The 23,673-nt window shown below is 48.5% G+C and overlaps 2 protein-coding genes across 3 annotated transcripts in view; both read left to right on the forward strand.

Moving 5' to 3' along the window:
* Nucleotides 1-23,673, forward strand: part of LOC141725760 (uncharacterized) — a 93,777-nt gene that overhangs the window by 65,711 nt on the left and 4,393 nt on the right. The gene's annotated exons all lie outside the window — the stretch shown is intronic.
* LOC141725821 (atypical kinase COQ8B, mitochondrial-like) lies at nucleotides 1-23,673 on the forward strand. 2 transcript variants are annotated; one of them, XR_012577445.1, is made up of 14 exons: nucleotides 1-736; nucleotides 3,010-3,076; nucleotides 3,855-3,932; nucleotides 4,428-4,526; nucleotides 5,709-5,794; nucleotides 7,729-7,869; nucleotides 8,539-8,620; nucleotides 11,471-11,564; nucleotides 14,855-14,996; nucleotides 16,771-16,878; nucleotides 17,817-17,882; nucleotides 18,798-18,884; nucleotides 20,435-21,915; nucleotides 22,018-23,673. XR_012577445.1 is itself a non-coding variant. In XM_074529899.1 (13 exons), the coding sequence occupies exons 1-13, from the start codon at nucleotides 608-610 to the stop codon at nucleotides 20,747-20,749; spliced, it is 1,494 nt and encodes a 497-aa protein (XP_074386000.1). In that variant the 5' UTR covers nucleotides 1-607; the 3' UTR covers nucleotides 20,750-23,673. The 2 variants fall into 2 exon arrangements, 1 of the variants encoding a protein (XP_074386000.1); XM_074529899.1 differs by having other exon boundaries at nucleotides 20,435-23,673.

Raw genomic sequence — 23,673 nt, forward strand, 5'->3', positions numbered from 1 at the left:
GGGCGGGGGCCTTCGGACCCGGAAGCGGCGCAAGGGCACGCGGGGAGCGCGGGAACGGAGCCGAGCGGGGACCCCCGGGGGCCCCAAAATCCCCCGAAACCGCCCCAAAATATCCCCAAAACCTCCTCCTGCCCCCCCACCCCGACCCGCCCCGGGATCCCCTCAAAACCTCCCCCCAAAATCCCCCCAAACCCACCCCGAGACCCCTCTAACCAACCCCGGCAACCCCCCAAATCCCCCAAAACGCCCCAAAATCCCACCCCGAGACCCTCCCTAACCCACCCCGAGACCCCCCCAAAATAACCCCAAAAATCCCCCCCTGAACCCTCCTGAGCCCCCCGGAAATCAACCCGAGAGCCCCAAAATCCCCCGAGATCCCCCCAAATTCCCCTTGGCCCCCCAAGTCCCGGAGCCGCCCCTCAGTTCCCTGAGTCCCCTCGTGATCCCCCGAACCCCCAATCCCCTGTGCCCCCCAAATTTCCTTTGCTCCCCGAACCCCCGAATTCCCTGAACGCCCCCGATTTTGTCCCTGCCCCCCCTGAACCCCCAAATTTCCCCGCTTTGCCCCCCAATTCCCGTTTCCCCCCCAGTTCGCGGTGCCCCCCCCATGCTCCTCCTGTCCCGGGGGTCCCCTCGGGCCTTTCACCGCTCGGGGGGGGCCCTGGGGGGGCTCGGCCCTGACCCCCCCAAAAACGGGGACACCCCCAAAACCAGCCGAGACCCCCCCCAAAATGAGGTCAGTGACTTGGGGGGCTCCTTTTTAGGGGGGTCCTGGGATTTGGGGGGCTCTCGGGGTTTTGGGGGGATCCCGCCCTTTTTTGGGAGAGGTCCCGAGACTTTGGGGGGCGGGGGGGTGCCGCTATTTGGGGGGATCCCGGCATTTTTGGGGGGAGGTCCTGGGATTTTGGAGGGTCCCGGCCGCTTTTTTGAGGGGGTCGCGGTATTTGGGGGGCCCTGGCTGTATTTCGGGGGGTCCCGGCCCTTTTTGGTGGGTCCCGGAATTTGGGGGGTGGTCCCGGTGTTTTGGGGGGGTCCTGGCTCTTTTTTTTCGGGGCTCCCGGCATTTGAGGGTCCTGGGATTTGGGGGGGGTCCCGACTTTTTTGAGGAGGGGTCCCGGCTCCTTTTGGGGCAGGGGGTCCCACTATTTGGAGGGGCTCCTGATATTTTTGGGAGGGTCCCGGTATTTTGGGGGGCCCCTTTTTGGGGGGGTCTTGGAATCTGGGGGGTGGTCCGGTATTTAGAGAGGGTCCCGGCCATTTTGGGGGGGGTCCCAGTATTTGCGGGGGAGATCCCGACCCCTTTTTGGGGAGTCCCGGAATTTGGAGCAGTCCCTGATCTTTATTTGGGGAGGGGTCCCGGAATTTCGGGAATGGTTCCATTAATTTGGGGGGGTTCTGGCCCTTCTTTTGGGGGGGATCTTGGGCCTTTTTTTGGGGGGAGTTCTGGCTCTTTTGGCGGGTCCCTGTCCTTTCTTTTGGGGGGGTCCCCAGTATTTTGGGGAGGGCGTTCCCGGACATTTTTGGGGAGGGGGGGTCCCGGTATCTGAGGGATCCTGGCCCTTTTTAGGGGGGGTGCCAGAATTTGGGGGATGGTCCCGGTATTTGGGGGGTCCCGGCCGCTTTTTGAAGGGGGGGGGGGTGGTTCGGGTATTTGGGGAGGGGTCCCAGCTCCTGTTTTGGGGTTCCCAGTATCTGGGGAGGTTCCTGACAATTTTTTGGGGAGGTCTCGGATTTGGGGGAGGGGGCTGATCGTTTTGGGGGGGTCCCGGCCCTTTTTTTGAGAGGGAGTCCCGGAATTTGGGGGCTGGTCCCGATATTTTGGGGGGTCCCAATATTTTGGGGGGTCCCGATATTTTGGGGGGCTCCTGCCCCTTTTTTTGGGGGGTGGTCCCAGTATTTTGGGGGGCCCTGGATCTTTATTTGGGAGGGCCCCGGTATTTGGGGGGGTCCCGGTATTTATGGGGGGGGGTCCGAGCCCTTTTTTGGAGGGAGTCCCAGTATTTGGGGGGGTCCCAGCTCTTTTAGGGGGTGTCCCGGTATTTGGGGTGTTCCCACTATTTTGGGGAAGGGTCCTGATATTCTGAGGGGTCCAGGCCCTTTTATTGGGGGGGGGTAGCAGAATTTGGGGGGTGGTCCCGGTATTTGGGGGGGGGTTCCTGGTTCTGTTTTGGCAGAGTCCTGGTAATTGGAGAGGGGACGTGGGGCTTTGTTCAGGGGCCTTGGACTTGGGGGCGTCCCAGATTTTCGGGGTTCCAGATTTTGGAGTCCCAGATTTTGGGGTCCCAGATTTGGAGTGTTCGGGATGTGGGGTTCCTGATTTGGGGTGCCCCAGCTTCGGGGATCCCCAGATTTTGGGGGTGCCCCCAGATTTGGGGGTCCCGAATTTTGGGAGTTCCCAGATTTTGGGATGTCCCAGATTTGGAGGTCCCCGATTTTGGGGTGTCCCCGATTTGGGGATGTCCTGGATTTTGGAGCTTTGAGATTTTGGGGGGTCCTGGATTTGAGGTCCTTGATTTTGGGGTCTTGGTATTTGGGGGGTCCCGGATTTTGGGGTGTCCCAGATTTGGGGATCCCGGATTTTGAGGTGTCCCAAATTTTGGGGGGTCCCCGATTTTGGAGTGTCCTCAGATTTTTGGGAGTTCCAGATTTTGGGGTTCCCGAATTTTGGGATGTTCCAGACCTGGGGGGTCCCCGATTTTGGGGTGTTCCTGATTTGGAGGGTCCCGGATTTGGGTGTCCCCGATTTTGGGGATCCCAGATTTTGGGGGTTCCCGGATTTTAGGGTGGCCCAGATTTTAGGGGGGTCCCAATCTGGGGGGGTCCCGGTCCCCTTTTTTGGGGGGGTCCTGGATTTTGGTGTCCCAAATTTTGGGATCTTGGTATTTGGGATTTCCCCGATTTTGGGGTGTCCCGGCTCTTTTTGGGGTCCCATATTGTGGGGATTTTGGGGTGTCCCGGATTTTGCGTTTTTTTTGGGGGGGGGTCTCTCACTCTGTGCCCCCCCCCAAGGTCGCCGTGCGGGGCCGGGGGCGCCCGGTGCCCGTGGGGAGAGTGAGCCGGGCTGCGAGCATGGCCGGTACTGGGATATACTGGGTTATACTGGGAATGGGACTGGGGGCACTGGGAGCAACTGGGATGGACAGCACTGGGAGGAAATGGGAGGGACTGGAATGGACTGGGATATACTGGGAGGGACTGGGAATGGGACTGGGAGCACTGGGATGGACTGGGGATGAACTGGGATGGACTGGGAGGGACTGGGGATGAACTGGAAGGGACTGGGAGGGACTGGGAGCACTGGGATGGTGCCCATGGGGAGAGTGAGCCGGGCTGCGAGCATGGCCGGTACTGGGATATACTGGGATGGACTGGGATATACTGGGAGGGACTGGGAGGGGATGAGGAGGGAATGGGAGGGGACTGGGAAAGGGAAATTGGGGAACTGGGAGCACTGGGTGGGACTGGAATGAGGAATTAGGGAACTGGGATGGACTGGGATCGATTGGGAATGGGAAACTGGGGAACTGGGATGGACTGGGAGAAACTGGGAGGGATTAGGGGGAACTGGGAATGGGAACTGGGAGCACTGGGAGGGAGTGGGAGCATTGGGAGTGGGAAATGGGAGAACTGGGAGGGACTGGGAGGGGACTGGGAATGGGGAATTTGGGAACTGGGAGCACTGGGAGGGAATTGGGAGGGAAGGAAGGGACTGGGAATGGGCAATTTGGGGGACTGGGATGGACTGGGGGTCACTGGGATTTGGGGGTCCCCCATTGGTGTCCCCAGGTCTGTCTCTGGGGGCTTTTGGGGGGTTCCCGTTTTTGGGGTCTCTCAGTGTTTGGGGTCCCCCTCAGGTCTGGCTCTGGAATTGGGTCTGGGGGCTTTGGCCAAGGCTGCCCGGACGCGGCTGCGGGGGCAGGAACGGCCCCAGGGTGAGTGAGAGAGCCGAGAGACCCCAGACCCAACTGGGGCTGATCCCCAGATCCCCCGAGACCCCAGACCCAACTGGGGTCTGATGCCCCCAAAATCCCCCCACAAATCTTCCCCAAATCCCCCAGACCCAATTGGGGTCTCACCCATCCCAAATTTCCCCCCGCCCCATTTCGGAGGTCCCCCTCCCCATTTTGGGGGTCCCCATCCCCAATTTCAGGGTCTCCCACCCCCTGTTTGGGGGTCTCCATCCCCAGTTTTGGGGATTCCCACCCCAGTTCTGGGATTCCCATACCCATTTTGGGGGTCCCCATCCCAATTTGGGGGTCCCTCACCCCAATTTGTGGATCCCCACCCCAATTTGGGGTCTCCTTCCCCATTCAGGGGTCCCCAACCCCAGTTCTGGGGTCCCTATCCCAAATTTTGTGTTCCCCCTCCCCATTTTTGTGATTCCCACCCCAATTTCAGGGTCCCCATTTTGGGGTTCTGTCCCGCAGGTCCCGCCCTGTCCGAGGGCAGCGCTGAGCGTTTGGTGGCCGCGCTCAGCCGGGCCCGGGGGGCGGCGCTCAAGGTGGGGCAGCTGCTCAGCATGGCAGGTGAGACCCCAAAACACCCTAAAATACCCCCAAAGCACCCTTAAAATACCCCAAAGCACCCCTAAAATACCCCAAAAACACCTCTAAAACCCCTCAAGGTTGGGCAGCTGCTGAGCATGGCAGGTGAGACCCTAAAATACCCCCAAACTACCCCCAAACTACCCCCAAAATATGAAAAAACCCCACAAAAATACCCCCCAAAATACCCCTAAAATACCAAAAACTACCCCCCAAAACCACACCAAAAATACCCCTCAAAATGCAGAAAAATGCCTCTAAGATGCCCCCAAAATACCCCAAAACTATCCCCAAAAATACCCCAAAACCCCTCAAGGTGGGCCAGCTGCTCAGCATAGCAGGTGAGAGCCTAAAAATACCTCAAAAGTACCCAAAAAGCCACCACAAAAATACAAAAACTACTCAAAAAATACCCCCAAAGTACAAAAAAAATTATCCCAAAAATACCTCAAAATCCCCTCAAAAATACCAAAAAAACCCTCCCAAAATACCCTAAAAATAACCCCAAAATACCCCAAACCCACCCCAAAAATTTTAAAAAATACCCTTATAAATACAAGAAAATTACCCCCAAACACCCCAAAAATACCCCTAAAATACCCCAAAAATGTCCCAAAATAACCCTAAAATACAAAGAAAATTACTCCCAAAATACCCCATGAAAATACACCCAATATACCCCCAAAACCTTAAAAAACCATCCCAAAACCCCTAAAAACCCCAAAAATCCCCCCCTAAACCCCACAGATTTGGGTCTCCTGGCCCCGCAGCTGCAGGGTGGGATTTGGGGTCTCTCATCCCGTAAATACCCCTAAGTGCCCCAAAATCCACACAAAAATCCCATAAAACCCTCTAAAACCCTCTAAAACCGTATAGAAATCCCCTAAATCCCTCAGACTGGGAGCTGCTGCCCCCGCAGCTGCAGGGTTGGATTTGGGGTGGGATTTGGAGTTTCCCATCCCTTAAATGTCCCAAAATCCCCCCTAAAATCCCATGAAACCCCATAAAATCCCCTAAAATCTTCTAAAATCCCTGAAATCCCTCAGACTCAGAGCTGCTGCCCCCGCAGCTGCAGGGTGGGATTTGGGGTGGTTTGGGGTGGGATTTGGGGTCCCCAATCCCATAAATCCCCATGAATCCCCATGAATCCCCTCTGACCCGCAGACGCGGAGGTGCTGCCCCCGCAGCTGCAGCCGCTGCTGGCGCGGCTCAGGCAGAGCGCGGAGCCCATGCCAGGCTGGCAGAGCCGGGTGAGTGACACAGCCCCGAACCCCAAACACCCCAAAACCCAAAATCCCAAACCCAAAACCTCCAAATCCCAAAACAGCCCAAAATCCCAAACAGCCCCAAACACTCATAATCCCAAATCGCGAATCGCAAACACCCCAAATCCCAAAATCCCAAATTCCAAAAACCCCCAAACCCCAAAATCTCCAAAACCCCAAATCCCAAATCCAAGAAATTCCAAATCCCAAAACCCCAAATCCCAAATCCAAGAAATCCCAAACCCCAAAAATCCAAACTCCAAAATCCTAAATCCCAAAACCCCCAAAATCCCAAACCCCAAAATCCTAAAATCCCAAGACAGCCCAAAATCCTAAATCCCAAACCCCAAACACCAAAAATCCCAGACTCAAACACCCCAAATCCCAAACACCCCAAAATCCTAAATCCCCAAAACCTCAAAAACCCCAAAACCCCAAATGCCACAAATCCTAAATCAGCCCAAAATCCCAAACCCTAAAAACCCCAAATCTCAAAAATCCCAAAATCCTAAAATCCCAAACTCCAAAATTCCCAAAAACCCCAAACCCCACAAAAACCCTAAACCCCCAAACCTTAAAAACCATAAACCCAAAAATCCCAAAACCTCAAATCCCAAATCCACAAAACCCCCAAAACCCAAATGTGTTTGAGAACACTCCAAACCCCTAAATCCTAAATCTCAAAACAACCCAAAATCCTAAATCCCAAACACTCCAAAAAACCCAAATCCCCAAAACCCCAAATCCCAAACACTCCAAACCCCAAACACCTCAAAATCCGAAATCCCTAAAACCCCTAATCCCAAAAGCCCTCAAACCCCAAATCCCAAAAGCCCAAAATCTCCAAAACTCCCAAATCCCAAAAACCTCAAACCTCAAAATCCCAAAACCCCAATAACCCCAAAATCCTAAATCCCAAACCCTCAAAAAACCAAAAACCCCCAAAACCCACAAAATACCAAAACCACAAACCCCAAAAATCTCAAAAACCCCAAACCCCAAATCCTAAACACCCCAAAACCCCAAATCCTAAAAACCACAAACCCCAAAATACAAACCCCAAAACCAGAAAAATCCCCAAACACCAAAAACCCTGAAACCCAAACACCTCCAAATCCCAAAAACCCAAACCCCAAAAACCAGAAAAATCCCAAAACCCCCTAAAACCCCAAAAACCCAAAAAAAACCAAAACCCCAAATCCCCAAAAATCCCAAAAACCGAGACTGGGGGTTTTGGGGTTTTTACAGGATTTTGGGGAGATTTTTGTAGGATTTTAAGGAATTTTTGGGATTTTTATGGGGTTTTTATATGACTTTTTAATATGGTTTTTATGGGGTTTTTATAGGATTTTGGGGTATTTTCCCATATTTTTGCTATTTTTATCCAGATTTTTTTGGGATCCCCTGATCCTGAACACGGAGCTGGGTCGGGAGCAGCTCCAGGAATTCCAGGATTTGGGATTTTATAGGATTTGGATAGGATTTTGGCCATATTTTCACACAGAGTTTTGGAAATTTTGGGGGAATTTTTGGTGGGATTTTGGGGATTTTTGGGAATTTTTCCCCCTCAGGCCATCCTGGACATGGAATTCCCGGGATTTGGGGTTTTTAGGGGGTTTTAATGGGATTTTTATAGGATTTTTATGGGGTTTTTGAGCTATTTTGCCATATTTTGGGCATTTTTATCTGGATTATTTGGGGATTTTTTTGGGAATTCTTTGGAATTTTGGGAATTCTCTCCCCAGGCTGTCCTGGACGCTGAGCTGGGCCGGGGCTGGCAGGAGCAGCTCCAGGAGTTCCAGGATTTGGGGATTTTATAGGATTTTGGGGTATTTTGGCCATATTTTGGCCATTTTTACCCGGATTTTTTTGGAGATTTTTTTGGGAATTCTTTGGAATTTTGGGAATTCTCTCCCCAGGCCGTGCTGGACGCTGAGCTGGGCCCGGGCTGGCGGGAGCAGCTCCAGGAGTTCCAGGAGGTTCCGGTGGCCGCCGCCTCCCTGGGCCAGGTGCACCGGGGGCGGCTGCGCTGCGGGACCCCCGTGGCCATCAAGGTGCAGGTGGGAAACGGGGGAAAAATGGGAATTTTGGGGAAATTTGGGAATTTTTGGGCAATTTTGGGGATTTTTTTTGGAATTTTGCTGCATTTTGGGGGGAATGTTTTGGAAATTTTGGGGGGTTTGGTGGGAATTTTTGGGGAATGTTCTTTGCATTTTGAGTTTTTTTTTTTTCTTCTTTGATTTTTGGGAAATTTTTGGGGCTTTAAAATTTTTGGGGAAATTTTGGGATTTTAAGGGAATTTTTTTGGGTGGGAATCTGGGAAATTGGGACACAAATTTTGGGCATTTGGGCAGGAACTGAGGCTGGAATTTGTGGATTTGGGCTGGAATTTGGGTTCTGGGATAGGAATTTGGGCTGGAATTTTGGGGATTTAGGTGGGAATGTGGGAGTCTGGGTCAGGAATTTGGGGAATTGGGGCTGGAATTTGGGAAAGAATTTTGGGAATTGGGGTGGGAATTTTGGTGGGAGTCTGGGAATTCGGGCAGGAATTTGGGAATTTGGGCTGGATTTCAGGCTCAAATTGATGGATTTGGGCTGCAATTTTGGGAATTGAAGCTGGAACATGGACCCAAGGGTTGGAATTTTGGGAATTTGGGTGGGATTTGGGCAGGAATTTTGGGAATTTGGGTGGGATTTGGGCAGGAATTTCCGTGGTTGTGTCCCTGCAGTACCCGGGCATCGCCCGCAGCATCGGCAGCGACGTCGAAAATCTCCTGACCCTGCTGAGCCTCACGCCAGGGCTGCCAAAAGGTGCCAAAAACACCCCAAAACACCCAAAGCACCCCAAAATCACCCAAACCCCCACAAAATTAGCCCAAAATCACCTAAAATTGCCCCAAATGACCTCAAATCACCCTAAAATTAGCCCCAAAACACCTAAAACATCCAAAATGGCATAAAATCACCACAATATCCCCAAATCAACCCCAAACCCACCCAAAATTGCCTCAAAATCACCCCAAAATTACCTAAAACACTCAAAATCACCTAAAATCACCTAAATACCCCAAAATACCCCCCATCAATCCAATTTCACCCTAAAATCACCCAAAACCACAAAAAATCACCCCAAACCCACCAATATTTACCTTAAATCACCTGAAATCACCCCAAAATCAACCCAAATTCACCCTAAAATCACCTCAAAATTAGCCCAAAACCACCTAAAATCACCCAAAATACCCCCAAATCAATCCAGTTTCACCTGAAAATCACCCCAATTTCACCTGAAAATCACTCCAAATCACCCAAAATTAGGCCCAAATCACCTTAAACACTCCTAAATCACCTCAGAATCACCCCAAGTCACCCCAAAATCAACCCAAAATTAGCTTGAAATCACCCCAAAATCAACCCAAATTCACCCTAAAATCACCCCAAATTCCCTCAAGTCACCTGAAATCATCCCAAAATTACCCCAAAAATCCCCACTTTCTCCCTCAAATCCCATTATTTATGCCCAAACTCCCATTATTTTCCCAAATTCCCCTTTTCCCCCAAAATCCCATTATTTTTCCCCCCAAACCCCACTATTTATTCCCAAAATCCCATTATTTAATTCACCGGATCCCTTTATTTATTTTCCCCAAAATCCCCCTTTTTACTCCCAAAACCCCATTATTTAGTTCCCCCAAAGCTCCATTATTTTTCCCCAAAATTCCCTTATTTAATTCCCAGTTTCCCATTATTTTTCCCCCTCCAAATCCCCACCTTTCTCTCCAACATCCCCTTATTTAATTCCCAAACCCCCATTGTTTCCCCCCAAATCCTTCTATTTTCCCCAAATTCCCATTATTTCTCCCAAATTCTCCTTATTTTTCCGCAAATCCCATTATTTAATTTCCACAAATCCCATTCTATATTTTCCCAAATTCCTGTTATTTTTTCCCCCAAAATCCCATTATTTAATTCCCAAAAATGCCATTATTTATTTCCCCCAAATCCCCATTTCCCCCCTCAATTTCCCCTTATTTTTTCCCCAAATTCCCACTATTTACCCCAATCCCATTATTTAATTCCCCAAACCCCAGAATCCCTTTATTTATTCCAAAATCCCCACTATTTTCCCCCCAAAACCCCATTATTTATTTTTCCCAAAATCCCATCACTTATCCCCAAAATGGCATTATTTTTCCCCCAAATCCCATTATTTAATTCCCCAAAATTACACTGTTTTTCCCAAAATTCCCATTATTTGTCCCCCAAAATTTCCATTATTTATCCCCCAAATTCCCACTATATTTTCCCCCAAAATCCCATTATTTCATTCCCAAAATTCCTTTTATTTTCCCCCAAATTCCCACTATATTTTCTAAAAACCCCATTATTTATTCCCAAATTCCCATTATTTTTCCCAAAAAATCCCATTATTTTTCCCCCACCAAATTCCCATTATTTATCCCCAAATCCCATTATTGAAATCCCAAAATTCCTTTTGTTTTCACCCAAATTCCCACTGTATTTTCCCAAATTCCCATTATTTCCCCAAAATTCCCATTATTTATTTTCCCCAGAAATCCCATTATTTATTGGGCACTATTTCCCCTCAAAATTCCTATTTTGCCCCCCAAATTCCCACTATATTTTCCCAAAATCCCATTATTTATTTCCCCAAATTCCCCCTTTTCCCCCAAAATCCAATTTTTTTTCCCAAAAATCCCATTATTTTCCCCAAATCCCATTGTTTCCCCCCAAAATCCCATTATTTATTTCCCCAAAATCCCATTAATTATCCCTCAGAGTCCCATTATTTCCCCCAAATCCCATTATTTTATTCCCCAAAATTCCCATTATTTATTTCCCAAAATCCCATTATTTATCCCCCAAATTCCCACTATATTTTCCCAAATTCCCATTATTTTTCCCCAAAATCATATTGTTTGTTTCCTAAAATCCCATTATTTACATCCCCCAAAATCCCATTATTTATTTTCCCCAAATTCCCACTATTTACCCCAATCCCATTATTTATTTTTCCCCAAAATCCCACTGTTTTCCCCCTAAACCCCATTATTTATTTCCCCCCAAAATCCCATTATTTATTTTCCCCAAATTCCCATTATTTTTCCCCAAAATCATATTGTTTGTTTCCTAAAATCCCATTATTTACATCCCCCAAAATCCCATTATTTTCCCAAAGTCCCATTATTTCCCCCCAAAATCCCATTATTTATTTCCCCCAAAATCCCATTATTTATTTTTCCCCAAAATCCCATTATTTTTCCCCCAACTTCCCATTATTTAATTCCCCAAACCCCAAAATCCCATTATTTATTCCAAAATCCCCACTATTTTCCCCCAAAACCCCATTACTTATTTTCCCCAAAATCCTATCACTTATCCCCAAATCCCCATTATTTATTTCCCCAAAATCCCGTTAGTTATCCCTGAGAGTCCCATTATTTCCCCCAAATCCCATTATTTAATTCCCCAAAATGACACTGTTTTTCCCAAAATTCCCATTATTTCCCCCCAAAATCCCATTATTTTTTCCCCCAAATCGTGTTATTTCTTCCCTAAAATCCCATCATTTATTTTCCCAAAATTCCCATTATTTTCCCCAAATTCCCATGATTCCCCCAAACGGCCGTTGCTCCCCAGGCCTGTTCGCGGCGCCGGCGCTGCGGGCGCTGCAGCGGGAGCTGGAGCTCGAGTGCGACTACGAGAGGGAGGCCCAGAGCACCCAAAAGTTCCGGTGGGTTTGGGCAAATTCGGGGCTTTTTTGGGATTTTTGGGGCTTTTTGGGATTTGGGGCGATTTTTGGGGCGATTTTAGAGGGAGTTATTGGGGATTTTGGGGCTTTTTGAGGGGATTTTAAGGGGATTTTTGAGGGGATTTTAAGGCAGCTTTAGGGGAATTTTGAGGGGATTTGGGGGAATTTTAGGGGGGATTTTTGGGTGGGATTTTGGGGCTTTTTGAGGGGATTTTAGGGCAGCTTTAGGGGAATTTTAGGGGATCTTAGGAGATTTTGGGGCAGTTTTAGGGCAGGTTTTGGGGGATTTTAGGGCAGTTTTAGGGGAATTTTAGAGGGATTTTGGGGTTTTTAGAGGGGATCTTAGGGGCAGTTTTGGGGCAGTTTTGGGGGGAGATTTAGGGGCAGGTTGAGGGGATTTGGGGGTGATTTTGGGGCAGTTTTAAAACAGTTTTAGGGCAACTTTTGGGGATTTCGGGGGGCTTTTAGGGGCAAACTTAGGAGCAATTTTTGGGGATTTGGGGAGATTTTAGGGGCACCTTTAGGAGATTTTTAGGAGGATTTCAGGGGATTTTGGGGCACTTTCAGGGCAGGTTTAGGGGGATTTTAGAGGGGATTTGGGGCGATTTTAGGGCATTTAGGGGATTTCAGGCGCTGCTGCGGGAGCTGGAGCGCGACTGCGCGAGGGAGGCCCAGAGCACACGGAAATTCCGCTCAGTTTGGGCAAATTTGGGGCTTTTTGGGGTTTTTTGGGATTTTTGGGATTCTTTTGGGGTTTTGGGATTTTTTCAGGGAAGTTTTTGGGGGAGTTTTGGGAGTTTTCGAGGGAATTTTGGGGCAGTTTTTGGGGATTTTAGGGGAATTTATAGGAGATTTTGGAGGGAATTTTAGGGGGAATTCTGGGGGATTTTGGGGCAGCTTTAGGGGATTTTGGGGCAGTTTTGGGGCAGTTTTTGGGCAGTTTTGGGGGCTTTTAGGAGGATTTTAGGGATTTTCGAGGATTTGGGGTCAGGTTTAGGGGAGGGACATTGGGGGCATTTTTGGGAATTTTGAGGGAATTTTAGGGGGGATTTGGGGCAGTTTTAGGGGACTTTGGGGGCATTTTGGGGGAATTTTATGGTGGATTTAGGGGCAGGTTGAAGGCATTTTTAGGGCAGTTCTGGGGCAGTTTTAGGGGAATTTGGGGGGGTTTAGGAGCAGTTTTAGGGGATTTAGGGGCAGTTTTAGGACACTTTTGGGGCAGTTTAGGGAATTTTGGGGATTTCAGGCGCTGCTGCGAGAGGGAGGCCCAGAGCACCCGGAAATTCCGGGGGGTGCGGGGAAATCTGGGGGGATTTGGGGATTTTAGGGGAATGTTGGGGTTTTGGGGACTTTTTGGGAATTTCTGGGGTGAGTTTTGGGGTGTTTTTTGGGGCAGTTTTAGGGTTTTTGGGGGGAATTTTATGGGGTTTTCAGGCAGAGTTTGGGAATTTTAGGGGAATTTTGGGGGATTTTGGGGGATCTGGGGGATTTTAGAGGGGATTTTGGGATGATTTTAGGGGATTTTGGGGCATTTTAGGGGCAGATTTAGGGGATTTAAAGGAATTTTAGAGGGGATTTTCAAGCAGTTGTGGGGTACGTTTTGGTGGATTTTAGGGGATTTCAGGGCAGTTTTAGGGGAGTTTTAAGGGAGTTTTGGGGGATTTTGGGGCACTTTTAAGACAGTTTTAGGGCATTTGATGGGGATTTTGGGGCAGTTTTTGGGGATTTTCTTGGCGGTTTTTGGGATTTGGGATTTTTGGGATGTTCTCAGGTCCCTTCTGAGTTCCGACCCCTTTTTCTGGGAGGGTTTTTGGGGTGATTTCTGCAGTTTCTGGGTGGATTTTTTGGTTTTTGTTTTGTTTTGTTTTGTTTTGTTTTGTTTTGTTTTGTTTTTTGCCAGATTTATGGGGTTTTTTTTCATTTTTCCTTGGAAATTTTGGGATTTGGGGTTTTGGGATGTTCCTGATCCCTGCTGGGCTCTGACCCCTTTTTCTGGGTGGGGTTTTGGGGCGAGTTTTGGGATTTTTAGGCCATTTCTGGGTGGATTTTTTTTGGGTTTTCATGGAATTTAATGGAAGTTTTGGTGATTTTTGAGATTTGGGTTTGGGACTTTTTGGGATTTGGGTTTTTTGGGATGTTCCCAGGTCCTTCCTAAGTTCTGACCCCTCTTTCTGGGTGGGGTTTTTGGGGCGATTTTTGCCATTTTTGGGCCGTTTCTGGGTGGATTTTTCGGGATTTTTGCTTGGAATTTTCAAGATTTTTTGGGATTTGGGATTTTTGGGATTTTCCTGATCCCTCCTGAATTCCAACAACTATTTCCAAGTTGGATTTTTGGGACGATTTCTGCATTTTTGGGGTCATTTCTGGGTGGATCTTTGGGGGGTTTTCTTGATTTTTTGGGGGTTTTTTTCCCCGGATTTTCACTCGGAATTTTTGGGATGATTTGGGATTTTTGGGATTTTCCAGGTCTCTCCTGAGTTCCAGCCCCTTTTTCTGGGAGGGGTTTTTGGGGTGATTTTTGCACTTTTGGGCCATTTCTGGGTTGATTTTTTGGGAGTTTTTTTGGATTTTTGGGGTTTGGGAGTTTTTGGGATTTGAGTTTCAGATTTTTTTGGGGTTTGGGATTTTTGGGGTGCTCCCTGATCCCTGCTCCGTTCCAAGTCCTTCTTCCAGGAGGGCTTTTTGGGGCGATTTTCACAGTTTCTGGGTGGATTTTTTTTGGGGTTTGCGTGGAATTTTGTGGGATTGTTTTGGGGATTTTTTGGGATTTTGGGGGTTTTGGGATTGTTCCAGGTCCCTGCTCGGTTCCGACCCCTTTTTCTGGGTGGGATTTTTGCACTTTTGGGCCATTTCTGGGTGGATTTTTTTTGGGGGGGGGGTGGTTTTTTGGGGGTTTTTTTGGGTTTTTTTTGGTTGGTTTTTTTGCCAGTTTCATGGGATTTTGGGGATTTTCACTTGAAATTTTTGGTATTTTTTGGGATGTTGCCAGGTCCCTGCTCAGTTCCGACCCCTTTTCCTGCGAGGGATTTTTGTACTTTTGGGGCCATTTCTGGGTGGATTTTCTCTGGGTTTCAGCCGAATTTTATGTAACTTTTTCGAGATTTTTGGGGTTTCCACTCGGAATGTTTCGGGATTTTGGTGTGTCTGGGGTTGCCGCCGGTCTCTCCTGAGCTCCGACCCCTTTTCCTGCGAGGGATTTTTGCGCTTTTGGGGCCATTTCTGGGTGGGTTTTTCCGGGATTTCGGGCGTTTCGGTGATTTTGGTTTCCCCAGGGCGCTGCTGGGCCCCGATCGCTTTTTCCGCGTGCCCGCCGTGGTTCCCGCGCTCAGCGCGCGCCGCGTGCTCTGCACCGAGTGGGGGCGGGGCGGGGCCCTGGAGCGCTGCCGGGGCCTCCCCCAGGAGCGGCGCGACCAGGTGCGGTTTGGGGGGTTTTGGGGGGTTTTGAGGTTTTTTAGGGGGGCTTTGGGGTTCTTTAGGGGGTTTTGGCGGGATATTGGGTGGGTTTTAGGGGATTTTGGAGGGATTTTTTGTGATTTTTAGGCGGATTTTGGGGCGATTTTTGGTATTTGCGGGGGGGTGGATCTTGGATTTTTAGGGGGGTTTTTGGGGGGTTTGGACGGGGTTGGGGGGATTTTGGGGGGTTTTGGGGTTTTTAAGGGGATTTATTGGGAGTTTTTGGGGGGGTTGAGGGGATTTGGGGGGGATTTGGGTTTTTTGGGGGACTGTTGGGTAGATTTGTGTGGGGTTTGGGGATTTGGGAGGATTTGGGGATGTTTGGGGATTTGGGGGATTTTGGGCGGGGTTTGGGGTTTTGGGGGCATTTGGGGATTTTCAGGGGGCGATTTTTAGGAGATTTTGGGGGTGGATTTAGGGGGAATTTGGAGGGATTTTTGGGGGGTTTGGGGGTGATTTTAGGGGAGATTTGGGGGAATTTTGGGGTCTTTGCGTGGTGCCGGAGCATCCCGCAGGAGAGCAGAGAGCAGGTGGGGACGAGGGGCACCAACGGGGGGATTTGGGGATTTTGTGGGGTTTGGGATTTTCGGTATTTTGGAGGGAGATTTTGGGATTTTTAGGGGGAGGTTTGGAGATTTTTGGGGGGATTTTTGTGGGGTTTGAGGGATTTTTACGGGGGGGGGGGTTGGGGGATTTTTTTGGGGGGATTTTGGGAAGTATTTGGGGGTTTTTTTTGGAATATTTGGGGGATTTTGAGGGGATTTTGGAGCGATTTTTGGTATTTCGGGGGGATTTGTGGGGGGGAGGTTGGGGGATTTTGGAGGAATTTTTTGGGATTTTTGGGGGAATTTTTGGGATGATTTGGGGGGTTGAGGATTTTGGGGGGAATTGGGGTTTTTTAGGGGGATTTTTGGGTGTTTTGGGGAGATTTTTGGGGAGGTAATTTGGGGGGGGTTAGGGGGAATTTGGGGGGATTTTGAGGAGATTAGGGGGTATTTTGGGGGGGTGTTGGGGGGATTTGGGGGGATTTGAGGTTTTTTGGGGGGAATTTTGGGAGTGGATTTTGGGGCAATTTTTGAGTTTCTTAGGGGGATTTTGGGGGGTTTTTTAAGGTATTGGGGTGTTTGGGGGAATTTTGGGGGATTTTAAGGGGATTTGTGGGGATCTGGGATTTTCTGGTGAAATTTTTGAGGTGGTTGGGAAATTTTGCGGATTTTAGGGGAGATTTTGGGTTTGTTAGGGACATTTTGGGGAATTTGGGGATTTTTGTGGAATTGGGAGAATTTGGAGGGAATTGGGGGCATTTTTATGGGGAATTTGGGGGATTTTTGGGAACTTTTAGGGTTTATTGGGTGGGAATGAGGAGAATTTGGGGATTTTTTGGGGGATTTGGGAGAATTTGGGATTTGGGGAGATTGGGGATTTTTAGGGGGGGATTTTGGGGGAAGTTTTGGGGGGGTTTTGGGGGTTTGTTTGGGGGGATTTTGTGGAGGTTTTATGGGAATTTTTGGGGATTTTTTTTATTTTGAGGGATTTTGGGGGGGATTTTTGTGAAGGTTTTATAGGAACTTTTGAGAAATTTTGGGGGATTTTGTGGCATTTCTACTGCATTTTTTGGTGGTTTTTAAACAGAATTTTCATAGTTTTGGGATTTTTTTCAGGTTTTTTGGGCTTTTAATGCCCCTGCTCCCAAATTTAACCCTTTCCCGCCCGAATTTAACCCTTTCCCGCCCAGATCTGCACGGAGCTGCTCCGGCTCTGCCTCCAGGAGCTTTTCCAGTTCCGCTTCATGCAAACCGACCCCAACTGGGCCAATTTCCTCTACGACCCCGAGAGGCACAAAGTGAGCAAAAAAATCTGAATTTTGGCCAATTTTGGGAATTTTCTGGGATTTTAGGGGAATTAAATGGGATTTCAAGGGGATTTTTGTCCAGGATTTTGGGGGAATTTTTCAGGATTTTTGAGGACTTTGGGGATTTTTTTCACCAGGATTTTTTGAGGACTTTTTTTTTTGTGATTTTTTAGGATTTTTTGAGGATTTTTGGGGTATTTTTTTATTTTTTCAGGATTTCCTGGGATTATTCTTCAGTGTTTTGGGGGATTTTTAAAAAGAATTTTGGGGATTTTTTGAGGACTTTTTTGGGGATTTTGGAGGAATTTTTTGGGGATTTTTCAGGAATTTTTTTATTTTTCCAGGAATTTTTTGGAATTTCTTGAGAATTCTGTGGAGATTTTTTTGGACAATTTTTCAGGATTTTTGGGGGGTATTTTTTCAAGATTTTTTTTTTTGTTATTTTTTTCAGGACTTTTGGGGAATTGTTTGGGGATTTTTTTTGACAATTTTCCAGGATTTTTTGGTGATTTTTTTGAGGATTTTTTCATGACTTTGCGGGTTTTTTTTAAAGAATTTTCTGGGATATTTTTTCAAGGATTTTTGGAGGGGGTTTTTTGAGTATTTTTTTTTGTATTTTTTGAGGATTTTGGGAGGATTTTTTCAGGATTTTTTGGGGGATTTTTTTGGAATTTTTTGAGGACTTTTTGAGAATGTTTTTTGGATTTTTTTTCAGGATTTTTTGGGGGATTTTTTTTGGGGTGGGGAATTTTTAGGCATTTTTGGAATTTTTTTCAGGATTTTTTTGTTTGTTTGTTTTTTAGGATTTGGGACAAATTTTTGGGGGATTTTTTTAGGAGAGCCCAACCACCTCCCCATCCCCCAAATTTGGGAATTTTTGGGGGTATTTTTGAGGATTTATTTGGATTTTTGGTGTTTTTGTCCCCCAGGTGACGCTGTTGGATTTCGGAGCGTGCCGGAGCTTCGAGAAGGAGTTCACCGATCTCTACATCGAGGTGGGGAAAAATGGGGAAAAAGAGGGAGAAATGGGAAAAATAAGAAAAAAAGAGAAAAAATGGGGGAAAATTTGGGGAAAATGGGGAAAAAATACTGGAAAATTGAAAAAATTTAAAAAGTGGGAAAAATTGGGGAAAAAAGGGGAAGAAAGGGAGAAAATGGGAAAAAAATAAAAATTAAAAATTGGGGAAAATGGGAAAAAATAAAAATGAAAAAATGGGGGAAAATGAAGGGAAAATGGGAACAATTGGAAAAGAACAGGAAAAAATGAGGAAAAATTGGGCAAAACCCAGGAAGAAATGGGAAAGAAAGCAAAAAATGGGGGAAAAATGGGAAAAAATTGAAAAAAGAGGGGAAAATGGGAAAAGAATTGGAAAAAACAGGAAAAATGGGAAGGGGAAAATGGGGGAAAGTGGGGGAAAACAGGAAAATGGAATAAAATGGGGAGAATTGGGAAGAAATTTGCAACATTTGAGAAAAATTGGGGAAAATGGGAATAAAATGGGAGAAAAATGGGGGGAAAAGGGGGAAGATGGGAAAAAATAATAGAAAAAAGCAGGAAAAAAACAGGAGAAAGATCTGGAAAATGGGAAAAAAATGGGAAAAAAAGTGGAAAATGGGATAAAACAGGAAAAACAGTAAAAATTTTTTAAAAATGGGAAAAATGTGAATAATGGGGAAAAGTATGGGTAAAATGGGAAAAAATGGCGCAAAATGGAAAAAAAGGGGAAATAATGGGAGAAAAACTGGGGAAAATGGGGAAAAAAAAGGAGGGAAAATGGGAAAAACAGGGAATTTTGGGGGATTTTATGAGGATTTTGAGGGGATTTTGATGGAAAAAACCCAGAAATAAAATCTGGAAATTGTGTAAATGGCAGAAATTTGGGTAAAAAATCAGAATTTTGGGGTTCCAGGTGATTCGGGCTGCTGCTGACAGGGACGAGGAGAAAATCCTGAGCAAATCCCGGGAGCTGAAATTCCTGACGGGCTTCGAGTCCCCGGTGAGAACATGCAAAAATCCCAAAATTTTGGGGCAAAACCCCCTCAAATTTTGGGGTAAAAAACCTCCAATTTTGGGCCTTCTAGTTTCCCAAATTTTGGGGCAAAAAAATCTCAAATCTTAGGCCTTTTAACTTCCCCAATTCTGGTCCAAAAAAACCCCCAATTTTGGGGCCGAACCCCCCAATTTTGGGACCAAAACTTCAATTATCACCCTAATTTTGGGGCAAAACCCCTCAATCTTTGAGCCCCTTTCACCCCAATTTTGGGGCCAATACTCTCCAAATTTGGAGGGAAAAGCCCCAATTTTGGGGCCTATTTCTCCCAATTTGGTCCTTTTTCCTTCCTCCATTTTGGGGCAAAAAAAAACCAGTTTTGGGGCAAAACCCTCTGAATTTGGGGGCAAACCCCCCAATTTTTAAGCCCCTTTCACCCCAATTCTGGGGCAAAACCCCCCAATTTTGAGACCACATTTTGGGGAAAAAAACTGATTTTGGAGCCCTTTTCACCCCAGTTTTGGGCTTCTTCTGTTCCCCAGTTTTGGGGCAAACCCCCTGAATTTGGGGCAAAAAAACCCGCAATTTTTTTGAGACCACTTCAAAAAAAAACCCCAATTTTGAGGCCGGTTTTGCCCAATTTTGCAGCCAAAACCCCAGTTTTAGGCCACTTTCACCCCAATTTTGGGATCAAAACCCCCCAGTTTTGGTGCTTTATCCTTCCGTAATTTTGGGGTTCTCTCCTCACCCCCAGTTTTGGGGTCTTTCCATGTTTTGGTTCTCTGTGACCTCAATTTGAGTCCCTTCCACCCTGAATTTTGGGATTCCCCAATTTGGGGGTTCCTCATCCCAATTTTGGGGTTTTCCACTCCAATTTGGGGTTTTTCACTCCAATTTTGGGCTTTCTCACCTCAGTTTCAGGGTTCTGCCCCAGTTTTGGGATCTCCCAATTTCAGGTCCTTCCTCACCCCAGTTTTGGGCATTCTCACCCCAATTTTAGGATTTCTCTTATCTAATTTTGGGGTTTGCCCCAATATAGGGATTCCTCACCCCAATTTTGGTCCCTCTCACCCCAAATTTTGGGGTTTTGCCCCCCAGTTTTGGGGTTCTTCACCCCCAAACATTCACAGTCCCAACACCCTAATTTTGGGGTTTCCCCTCCAATTTTTGGTTTCCTCACCCCAGCTAATTTTGGGGTTTTGCCCTCCCGATTTTGGACTCTTGCCCCAATTTTGGTATTTCTCTTGTCCTAATTTTGGGATTTCTCTTGTCCTAATTTTGGGGTTCCTTCCCCCAAATCTTGGGTTTCCTTTTCACCCCAAATCTTGGGCTCTCTCACCCCCCAATTTTGGGGTTTTGTTCCCCAGTTTTGGAGTTCCTCATCCCAAATGTTTGGGTTCCTCACCCCTAATTTTGGGGTTTTCCCCAATTTAGGGATTCCTCACCCCAATTTTGGTCTCTCTCACCCCAATTTTGGGGTTCTTCACCCCCAATTTTTTATCTCTCCCCCCCAAATTTTCCCATCCCTCCTGACCCAAATTTTGTTTCTTCCCCAGGCCATGGAGTCCCTGCACCTCCAGGCTGTTCTGCTGCTGGGGGAGCCTTTCTGGGGTTCGCAGCCGTTCGATTTCGGGGCTCAGGGCACGGCGCGGGGGGTGCGGGGGCTGCTGCCCCAGATGCTGCGGGGCCGCCTGGGGCCGCCCCCCGAGCCCAGCTATGCCCTGCACCGCAAGCTGGGCGGCGTCTTCATGGCCTGCGCCCACCTGGGCGGGCGCGTGCGCTGCCGGGAGCTCTTCCTGCAGCTCCACAGCTCCTACTGGCACCCCGACAGCGCGCCCCAAAACCCGGCGGGGAAACGCCAGCAGCAGTAAAGGGAGACTGGAACTCAAAAATGGGGTCGTGTCTTCTAGAATCCCAGAGTGCAGGAAAGGACCTTAAAAAGTACCTACTTCCAACTGATCATCTCCTGAGCTCTCTCTCTCCACGACCTCGTTCGCACTTCGATCTCCCGAGCTCCCGTTTCTTGTTCAATGGAATCCGTGAACAAAACAATCTGGTTTTGTTCTCCTATGGTCTCATTTGTGCCTTCCCTGGGGCAGAGGCCTCTCTCCCTCATGGCACCTTAAGCCTGGATGGAACCATGAGCAGGCTCCTTCCAGCCACAGGCATTTCAGGATTCTCTCAGGGACTCCCTGCCCTTCTTGCCTCTGCTCCCAGCTGCAGAATGTGCAGCAAAGCCGCCTTTGCTGTCTGCTCGGGGAGCCCAGCCAGCTGCTGGAGCCTGACCCTGCCCTGCACAGCTCCCTTGGCTGGCACGGCAGGAGCAGCGCCCTGGCAGCCTCAGCAATCGCCCTCTGACATCTCTGGCACTCACTGCCATGGGCTGCAATTCCACTGCCAGCACGGAAAAGACGCTCCTGCCCTTCAAGGCCAAATTCTGAAGGGGCCAAGACACAAGTGCAGCAAGATCTTACACAGACATTTCACTGCCAGCCTCCAGAACTTCATCCAGGGCTGTTTGAGCACCTGGATGGTGAAGGAAAAAAAAATCAGGGGAGGGTCTTTGGCTGGGAGCTGCCACAGGTAAAGAGAGAGCCTGGAAGGGAAAAGGAGCAGACCAAGGAAGGCAGGAGAGAAAGCAGGACACAAACGGCAACCAGCTGAGAAGGTGGCACTCTGAAAACCAAACCTGAACTTATGGAACAGGAATGGGACAGAAAGGAAGAATTCTGAAACTTTATTTACTTGGCTTTACTGAGCAATCTGTGAAGCCAGGACTTCACCATCCTGACAGGGAAGAAGCATTTTCTAGATCAAACCTGAATTTGATCCCTTTTACTGTGAGCCCAGTAAATCCCAAGGAACTCATTTGTGGTCATTTTCATCAAGGGCCCAAGCTCTTTGTGCCAGCACATCCAGCAAGCAGCAGGCAGGACAGCACAGGAGCCCAACTCACAGCTGAGGGACTCAGAACATCTAAACACCAGCAGGGCACATGGCTCGTGTTTGCTGCAATAGACAGCGCTGAGAAGGATAGGTAATGACAGCCTCCTCATCATCCCAGTCCCTTCTCCCTTTTAAACTTTCTCCGAAATTACCAAAACAGCTCTTAAAATTCCTTTCTCTTTGTCAATCCCAGATCTTTTGGGAGCAGACTCAGGAAGAGAGCACAACATTAATCTGTTGTTATTCAGACATGGCTTGTTGTTCGTCTTTCCCTACTCGATGGCAGCAGTAGATCTTGAGAATAACCAGGTATCCTGAGGAATTTTTCCTGCAGCAAGTTATTTTCCTATCATGGTGCATCTGTAATTGTATTAATTATTAAAAGACCACTATAAATACAGTACAGCACCTTGCAATTACTCCCCCTTCTATTTGTAAACCTCAAAGTCTTCCAGGTCTGAACAACAGGAACAACCCTGTGTCACCCTTTGGGGATATGAACATCTTTAGGGTTTGGACACATGCCAGGATAGCCACTGTAAGAGCTGGATGGACTGGAAAACCTACTGATGTAACAGTATTTTCTGGTGAGAGGCAAATCCTGCTGCTGCTGCTGCTGCCCCAGGAATTTCTTTGCATTTGAGAAGCATCAAGAAAGGCCAAGAGCGTTGAAACACACAGAGCCTGGGGGAGGCATCAGGGTATTTCTTGTAGCAGCTTCTCCCTGTCAAGAACCCCCTGCCAGGCTCAACTTGAGAGAAATTCTCCAACAATATCCAACCATCAGCTTCTTTTGGGTGGGATGAGGAACAGCCATCAGCCCATGCCAGCACTGGAAATGTTTCAATGCACTGGAGCAGCAGTGCCTGCAGGGGAGAGACTCTTTGGCTCTGGGCTCTCTGGGCACTTTCTGCTGCAAGGCCATTCCCCTCTGGATGTCCCAAGGAGGGGTTTGGAGGCCTTGGGCACATGAGCACCGTACAGGGACAAAGGAACTCTGTGCTCAGTGGGGTGGAGACTGAGGACAGTGGAGCAGAGCCATGAGAGTGTTTAAAGGGAGATTCCAGGGATGGTGGATCCTTTTGCCATAGTGGAAAACAGCCAGAGAAAGAAAGAATTGATGCCAAGGGCAGCTGGGGGGGCCCAGACTGGCACCAGGAGAAAGGAATTTCCCTGGCAGGGCAGGGCTGTGGTGCAGCACATCCCCAGCAGGAGCCTGGAGCTGCCCAAGGCTCTGTGTGGGCAAGCAGAGGCAGGCAGGAGGCAGAGCTGGCAGCAAAGGAAGGGCCCAGCCAGGTGGGGCAGCCGGGGGATGCCGACAGCCTGCAGGGACAGAGGCGCAGGGCAGGGACACCGTGGGACAGCCTGGGCTGCACAGGGCACAGGGATGGGCAGCAGCTGCAAGACAGCCCTGCCAGAGCCACCTTGGGCAGCACTTTGGCCATGGCTGCTGGGCCTGGGCCTGAGGCAGGAGCAGGAGACAAGTGACCCTTGCAGGCCTGGGGCCTCATTGCCTCCTTGTCCCTGCTCAGCAGCCTGGCAGGGGCCGCCCCCTGCTCCTGCCCCTGGCATTGCACATCCCCACATGCCGGTGCCCATCCCGGGAAGAGCCCTGAGCAAGGAGGGAGGGACAGGATCTGCCTGGCCAGGGGCTGGGGCTCAGGCCTTGGCCCTTTGCATTCCTCAAACCCAGCCAGCTTTGCTCAGCACCAGAGACACCTTTGCCTTGTTTGTCCACAGCTGTCATCGCTGCCTCCAGGGTTCTGCTCTAACTGGAACCTGGGGACACTTTCTCAGTCCTGTCCCTCAGTGAGACCCATTAAATCTTCTAGCAAATTCAGTGTTTCAA

The sequence above is a fragment of the Zonotrichia albicollis genome, chromosome 31, assembly GCF_047830755.1.
Source record: "Zonotrichia albicollis isolate bZonAlb1 chromosome 31, bZonAlb1.hap1, whole genome shotgun sequence".
NCBI lineage: Eukaryota > Metazoa > Chordata > Aves > Passeriformes > Passerellidae > Zonotrichia > Zonotrichia albicollis.